The sequence below is a fragment of the Marmota marmota genome, unplaced genomic scaffold (assembly GCF_001458135.2).
Source record: "Marmota marmota marmota unplaced genomic scaffold, marMar, whole genome shotgun sequence".
Taxonomy (NCBI): domain Eukaryota; kingdom Metazoa; phylum Chordata; class Mammalia; order Rodentia; family Sciuridae; genus Marmota; species Marmota marmota.
Genome location: NW_025999968.1, coordinates 49,504,493 through 49,512,908, shown reverse-complemented (window position 1 = coordinate 49,512,908; position 8,416 = coordinate 49,504,493). Strand labels below are relative to the sequence as shown.

Below are 8,416 nucleotides of genomic sequence, written 5' to 3'. Positions count from 1 at the left end.
GTTACTGTAGGCCCCCTTCCGGCACAAGAGACCGGAAGTTGTGGCCCGGCCGTGTCAACCTCGGGGCTGCAGATTGAGAGTGCGGCTGCTACAGCGATCATGGGCGGGAAGAACAAGCAGCGGACCAAGGGGAACCTGAGGGTGAGTGCAGGTTGGCCTGGCCGACTGGGGAGGCTGCGCCTCGCCGCCTGTGGCTCCGCCGGGCGAGCAGCCTGAGGGTGTCTGGAGCGTGGCTGTGGGGAGGCGTGTGTTTCCGTGTCGAGTGTGACCTCTCTGTTGTGAGTCCCTGAGGGCGGGATGGGCTGTCTTTGAGCAGATTGGGCAATCGTGAGAGAAAAGATGTTCGATGCTAGAGCGTGCACGGTTTTCACTAAGAAATGGTTCAGTATCAGCTTCAACTGGAAGGTTACCTGGCCGAGGTATCGGGCGGCGGGGCTGGGGGCTGGGAGGTAGAGTTGGGTGGGAGGAAATTACCTTGAGCTTGGCGTGCGAGATACCTCGGACCATGTCCTTCCTTTGCTCAGAAGCCTGTCGTGGCTCCCCTCGTGCCTCCGGATAAAGGTGAGTGGCCTTAGGTGGTATACATGGTTTATGGGCGACTTTCTCCGCTTTCTGTTGCTTCTTTCCCATCCAGCCTCATCCCCAACTCCCTCCTCTTAGCTCACTTCATCTGGCTGCGCTGACCTCACTGTGCCTTGGCCTTGCCTGGCAGGTTCCCAGTGCTCTTCTGTTAGGTGGCTCCAGATTTTCCTCTAGACATTTCAGTGATGTCAATGAAATCTCCCGTGGTCGACCTATTTTAAATCTAAATACTGTCCCCTAGTCCCTGTTTTCTTTCCTACGTTTACTCTGGATGTATGACTTTTAACATACTACGTAATTTACCGACTTACTTCACTGGAATGTAGAAATAGTTCTTATTACTTGTTGGTGGACTTTTACTTTATTCACTTATTTCCCTATGGGGTGCTGAGATTCTAACCCAGTGCCTCACACACGTGAGGCAAGCACTCTACCACTGAGCCACAACCCCACCCCACTAGAATGTAAATATTTTGAAGGCAAGTGTTTTTATATGATACTTCTGTTGCTCTTATCCTTAGGGATGTAACAATGTTACAATTTATGATGCACAATGTGTTATGTCCAGTTTTATGGAAAGGCCCTTCTTCTGTTTGGATTCAGTTAATTTTGATGTTGAAGTTGTATTTATTTAGATCTGTCACTTAAGTCTGTTTTGGAAGGTAATATCAACAATTGTAGTAACTTACTTTAAGTACTGTGCTAAGTACTTTACTTGGATTTTCACTTAATGATTTATCTTGTAAAACATTTTTCAATATTTTTGAAAAGTTCTTAATATGAGCAAAGGTTGCAAGAATATTAGAACAACAATCTGTATGTGTTTTACCTGGATTCACCAATTGTTAGCATTTGGTCACATTTGCTTTTAGTCTCAATTTATGTATTTTGCTGAACCTTAGGAGAGTTAGTTGCAGAAATTGGTTCCTTTTTTATTGATTTATATATGACAGTGGAATGTATTACAATTCTTATTACACATATAGAGCACAATTTTTCATATCTCTGGTTGTATACAAAGTATAGTCACACCAATTCGTGTCTTCATACATGTACTTTGGATAATAATGATCATCCCATTCCACCATCATTTCAAAATTGGGTTCTTTAACTCCTAAGTACTTTAGGATGTATTTTCTAAAAACAATGCCTTTCTTCTCCATAATTGAGAGCAATTATAACATGCAGAAATTTTAATTTTGGTATAACACTCTAAGAATTGGCCATGTATTCACATTCTGTACTCATCTCAGTAGTGTTCTCTATAATCTTTTTATTTTCTTGTTTAAAAGATAAGTCATTTGAAAACCGTGTTCCCTTGATCTAGAGAGTTTTACCAGTGGTTCCCTGCCTTCCCCTGCTACTGGGGGAGCATTCAGAACTTGGAAGAGTCTGGGTGAATGTTTTTGTTTAATTTAGATTTTCTAATGGTTTCCATATGATTTGAAACAGTTTTTGACAGAAATGCTTCAAAGTTGATGCATCTTTTTCAGTGCATCTCACTAGGGCACATGACTTTTGTTTGTCCCATTATTAATGGTACTTGCTTAATCACTAGGTTAAGGTGTATCCTCCACTATAAAGTTATCTTTTTCCGGGGCTGGGGTTGTGGCTCTGGTAGAGCACTCGCCTAGCACGTTCGAGGCCCTGGGTTTGATCCTCAGCACCACATAAACATAAATATATCAAATAAAGGTAAAAAATTTAAAAAAATGCTGATTGATCACTCCATTAAAAAATAAAGTTATCTTTTTCCGTTGGCTAAAAACAAATATGAAGAGTGGTAATCTGAGACTGAATGTACTATTCTCCCACAAACTTTCATTAATGATTTTAGCATCCTTTGACATTACTTGCTGAAATCTCTTATTATTGGATAATAATAATAAGTTTAAATAAGATAATAAGTTTAAATAATAAGTTTAAAAAACTTAAGTTTGGGGCTGGGGCTAGGGCTATGGCTCCGTGGTACAGCACTCACCTGGCACGCATGAGGCATTGGGTTTGATCCTCAGCACTACTTAAAAATAAAATAAAGGTATTGTGTCCATCTACAACTAAAATCATAGTATTATCTATCTATATTAAAAAATACATAAAAATAAAAAAAGTATTGTGTCCATCTACAACTAAAATAAATCTATCTATATTAAAAAAGTTTGATGTTGACAGGGACTCAAGGAATGGGTTAATTACTCTTGTCTCTAAACTGAGGTTTAGAGACATTAACTTGCCTAAGCTCATGAAGCCAGGAAATGTCAGAGTTTAGAATTGAACTTTAGAGTGACATTCATTTAACAGAAAATTGAGTATTGCATGCCCTTTATGCAAAGATGATAGAGAAATGTCTGCTGTTCTTGAACTATTGGTTTGAAGATAGCGACAGATCATAACCAATGTCATAATGTATTAAATAATTATAATACAGTATAAGCAGAAAGCGTGGGAGAACAGAAAAGTATGGTGACTGATCTGAGGGAGATAAATGCTATAAATATGAGTGTTTTGAAGGATGAGTAGAAGTTTGACAGGCATTGAAAAGGAAGAATTTTCAGTTGGAGAAAGGATTTTATATAAAGATTGAATTTTGAAAGGGCAAAGGGCATGTGACATATTCAGGGAACCTTGAATTCAATTTGGAACTGGAACATGGACAAGGGCAGCAAAATTAAGAGAAAGTAGGTTTGGATAGAGAGGAGATAAGATTTGGAAAAGTTGACATATGAACAGATGATGAAAGACTTTTTTTTCCTATTGGGGTTTGAACCCAGGGTGCTTAATCACTGAGCCACATTCCTTTAAAATTTTTTATTTAAAGACAGGGTCAAACTAAGTTGCTTAGGCCTTTGCTAAGTCGCTGAGGCTGGCTTTAAATTTACAATCCTTGTGCCTCAGTCTCCCCAGATGCTGGGATCACAGGCATGTGACATTGCCACCAGTGTGAAAGATCTTGTAAGACTTCTTTAGTTTGGTCTTTAAACCTAGACTAAGGGTTGCTACCTCAAATACCTGCAGAAGCCAGGTACAAAAGAATGTAGACAGAAGTAGAGACAGGATAAGAAAAATTAATTGCCAAAAATAGAATCAAGGTTCTTAATTTTGATTAAAGTATGTGTATAAGCATCTAACCCACAAAGATTATCATTGCAATTGTATTTTAAATTCAAAGTAGAGGGGCTGGGGATGTGGCTCAAGCGGTAGCGCGCTCACCTGGCATGCGTGCGGCCCGGGTTCGATCCTCAGCACCACATACAAACAAATATGTTGTGTCCGCCGAAAACTAAAAAAAAAAATAAAAAATAAAAGAAATAAATATTAAAATTCTCTCTCACTCCTCTCTCTCTCTCTTAAAAGAAATTCAAAGTAGACATGAGTAAAACATACAATTAATACATTAAAAAATAATGGTTACTTTTAAATTGGAAATTGAAAATATGATACTGTTTATTCTACCCTAGTAATTGTTGTCAGCTTTGGTATTTCAAGTTAGTTTGGAATGTAGCCTTCACTCCTTCAGTGGCAATTAGTCTTATTGTTTTATAATGAAAAACTGTTTACAAATGAAATTATAAGTGACATTCTAATAGCCTGTTGTCATTGTATTTAGTTTTCAGCATTTTATTATAATTCATTAATTACCTTTGTACTCTTTATTCATGTACCAATATTGAGAAAACTGAAGTGAATAATATTAGTTCATTTTAATAAAGCTTCAAATATAGAGATTTTTTTTTGTTGAATTAGTCTTAAATGCTGCAGTTTGGGAAAAAAATGTTATTCAGGCCATGATTTTTATTTCTGATTACTCAGTTTAGATTAGAAAGTAGGCCAGATTATTCCTTGTCAAGTAAGTTTTCCAAACATGATTTTGCTAGATACGAGTTGTTTGTATCACACATTTGGATATCCCTTTGCAAATATCCCTGTAGAGAAGTAAGAAATATAGAAATATAGATGTCGTAATTCCAGTGTAACATCATCATGGTGGTTGAACTGAGGCATTTTCCTCTGAAATGATAATGAATAAGTTACTTTCTTTTAAATAGTTCAAATATTTTCTTTCTCTGTAACAACTGTTTAACTTTTAGTACTAAGGGAATACTATATTGTTTATCAGTCAAACCCCTGACTATGGTTCAAACAGAAGAGTATATTTTATATTTTGACCATTGCATTGATCTTTGTATCCATAACAATGTAATATTATCCCAAAGAGGTTAGGTGTCGAGTGTGTGGAAATAAATGTATCTACTCTTGAGGGACTCTATCTAGAAGCAGCTGTCATTAGATCTAGCCCATGGTGATTGCTTAATAAATCTCTGTTGGGCTGGACACAGTGGCACATGCCTGTACTCCCAGTAGCATGCCAGGCTGAGGCAGGAAGATCTCAAGTTTAAGGCCATCCTTAGCAATTTAGTGAGGACCTAAGCAATTTAATGAGACTTTGTCTCAAAATAAATAAAAAGAGAGCTGGGGATGTGGTTCAAGGGGTATCGCGCTCGCCTGGCATGCGCGGGGCGCTGGGTTCGATCCTCAGCACCACATAAAAAAATAAAAAAATAAAGATGTTGTGTCCACTGAAAACTAAAAAATAAATAAATAAATAAATAAATAAATAAAGGGTTGGGGATGTGGTTCAGTGGCTAAGCACCCCTGGGTTCTATCCCCAGTACTGAAATTAAATAAATAATTACATACCTTTTGAATGAATGGATAAATGAAAAAAATCAGACCCATTTATCATTTAATTTTATATCATTATAAAATGCACATATATGTGAATAAGGGCTATTTATGTGAAAATCTGACAAAAAAACTTGACAAAATAACATTTATGAAAATTTTACCACATGTGATGCATTCTGGTTTTTAAAATTTTATTCTATTCTTTAAAATTCTCAAATGACCCATTATGTTGATACCATAAGCCACTAATGGATTGTATCCACGGTTTCAAAAACATTGTTCAATGTTCAAAAACATTGAAACCAGGAAATAGTGGGTAGCTTGTAGGATCATTATTGATAAGTTCTTGGTGACAGAAATAGTCATCTTTGGGAAACTTTGCAATAGATGAAATCTTAGACTAGGAAAAAAATTATTCACGAAAATTTGTTCTTATGAGAGTTGTCAAGGAATTATGTAATTAAAATTAAAATTTGAATTCTTCTTGGAATCTGACTTCTTTTCTTCCTATTTTCTTATCAGCCTTCAAACAGTGGCCGAGCTGCAGAACTCCTTGCCAAAGAACAGGGAACGGTGCCTGGATTTATTGGTTTTGGAACATCTCATAGTGACCTAGGCTATGTTCCTGCTATTCAAGGAGCTGAAGAAATAGACAGTCTTGTAGATTCTGATTTCCGAATGGTGCTTCGGAAACTTTCTAAGAAAGACGTCACAACAAAATTAAAAGCAAGTTTTCTTGTTTTCATAAAATAAACAAAAAACACCTTTTTTTTAAAAACAAAAACAAAAAACAAATGTTATGGGCATATCCAGTGCAAAGAAAAATAAATTGTTATTAATTCTTTTACAGTCATATACTTTTTTCTGACATGTTGTTGTAAGTTTAGTTAACACTTTCTGGCTTATAAATTAGTTTGTTGCTCTGAAACATTTTAAATTTTTAGAATTTTGACTATATGTTTTTTACTATTAAGGAATGTAATTTTATCTTTTATTTAAAAATGGAGTCTTACTATATTGTCTAGACTAATCTAGAGCTTCTGGTCTGAAATGATCCTTCTGCCTCAACCCTTTTGAGTAGCTGGGATATAGACAGAGGTATCATTGTGTCCAGCTCAGCACTGTGATTTAAAAATTTTTCTTGTTTGTACATTAATTTCTTTAAAAAGCAGCTGAATAGTTTCTACTTTTATAGACTGAAACAACTGTGTATATTAATCCCTATGACATACACAGAAATAATATCTTCTCTCATTACATAAAATAGACTGAGCTTCCAGAACAGAATAATCAGTAGCCAATATTACAGTTGTTAATACTTAATGATGTTAATAAATTACTTTTAGGCCATGCAGGAATTTGGAACCATGTGTACAGAGAGAGAGACAGAAATTGTAAAAGGAGTTCTTCCATATTGGCCAAGAATTTTCTGTAAAATTTCACTTGTAAGTATTAGGAATTTACTAGTTTATTTTTGTTGTGTATGTTTGTGTGTACACACACACACACACACACACACACATATATTTAGGTGAAATCATGGTGACTGTCATTTAAGTGATCCATTATTGGTGAGAGTTATGAAATCTTATGTCAGGATTGTTATGCAGTTTAAATCATGTTGGTTTGAAAGAGTGTTTAGAGTCTGTATTTTCAGAAATTAGATCATTACTAGAGAATGACACAGATACTTTGCAGTTGTAATAAATTTTGGCAGTTATTTTATTTCCTTGTATATTTGCAGCCAAAGAAGGAGAATGAATTACATGATCAGTGCCCAGCTTTGAATCTGTCTTGAATACAATCTTAATCTTACTGGGGAAGGGGAAAAAGGAAACATTAATTATTTTACATAATTTCTGATATAATAAATCCCAGGTTCTCAACATTTCAAAATAATTTCTCTGTTGTTATTCTGGGTATCAAACCTAGGGCTGTATGTATACAAAACGTATTTTTCCACTGAGCTATACCCTCAAAAAATTGATTTTTAGTTTGGCTCTGTACACAGGTGAATTCTTAATAATGGGTCATTGTAGCTTAAATAGAAATGTCTGTATTTGTATTTATTTTAAAATGACATGTTTTTTCAATAGGATCATGACCGCCGGGTTCGAGAAGCCACACAACAAGCTTTTGAAAAACTTATCCTAAAAGTAAAGAAACACTTGGCTCCCTACTTAAAAAGTGTAATGGGATATTGGTTAATGGCTCAGTGTGATACATACACACCAGCCGCATGTGCAGCAAAAGACGCATTTGAAGCAGCTTTCCCTCCAAGCAAGCAGCCTGAAGCCATAGCATTTTGTAAGGATGAAATTACCATTGTAAGTTTTTGGAAACTTTTTCTATTTTTTTCTTAAGCATTTAAGGTATTTGTTACAATGACAGTTCTCTTACCTGCCATGGTAGGTGTGTCAGGAAAAAAGGTTTTTTGGTTTTTTTTGGTACCAGAGATTGAACCCAAGTGCCCTTAACCACTGAGCCACATCCCCTGCTCTTTTTGTATTTTAGTTTGAGACAGAGTCTTGCTAAATTGCTTAGGACCTTGCTAAATTTCTGAGGCTGGCTTTGAACTCACAATCCTCCTGCCTCAGCCTCCTGAGCCCTGGGATTATAGGCGTGTGCGCGCCTGGCCAGGATAAAAGTTTTATCCTCTACTTTGATCATAGTCAGCACAGAAGACTTTCATGACCTCAAAGGGTATGGGGATTTCCTTCCACCTGCTGGATGTCCTCGGACTTAATTCTGTTCTGATACTGTTTTCTTGGACATAGCTTTAATTGAGGGCTTTTTTTTTTTTTTTCTTTCCCCTAGGGTGAGGATTTGTATCTTCAACCATATTTTCAAAAGGAGTCCTAATCCTTCCATTGCTTCATTTAAAATACCAAATGATCAATGTTATGAGCGTGAGGTGTCATGGATTTAGACTCTCTAAGAATTTCAGGAAAAAAATTTGTGTTTTGGTTTGGTGCTGGGGATGCTTCACAACTGAGCTATATCCCAGGTCTTTTTTATTTTGAACCTTAGGCTGGCCTCCAACTTGGAATCCTCCTGCTTCAGCCTTCTGAGTAGCTAGAATTGTATGTGTATACCACTGTGTCTGGAGAAAATGTTTTTTTTTTTTTGGGGGGGGGGACCAGGGAGT

The 8,416-nt window shown here is 36.5% G+C and overlaps 1 protein-coding gene across 4 annotated transcripts in view; it reads left to right on the top strand.

The window, feature by feature from the left end:
* Window positions 1-8,416, top strand: part of Ltn1 (listerin E3 ubiquitin protein ligase 1) — a 47,094-nt gene continuing 38,678 nt past the window's right edge. For 2 of the 4 annotated variants that reach the window (XM_048803540.1, XM_015478675.2), the window contains exons 1-4: window positions 1-141; window positions 5,791-5,994; window positions 6,615-6,713; window positions 7,365-7,595. In XM_048803540.1, coding sequence (XP_048659497.1) covers window positions 100-141; window positions 5,791-5,994; window positions 6,615-6,713; window positions 7,365-7,595 — 576 coding nt within the window. In that variant the 5' untranslated portion in view covers window positions 1-99. The other 2 variants (XM_048803541.1, XM_048803542.1) reach the window with 2 other exon arrangements.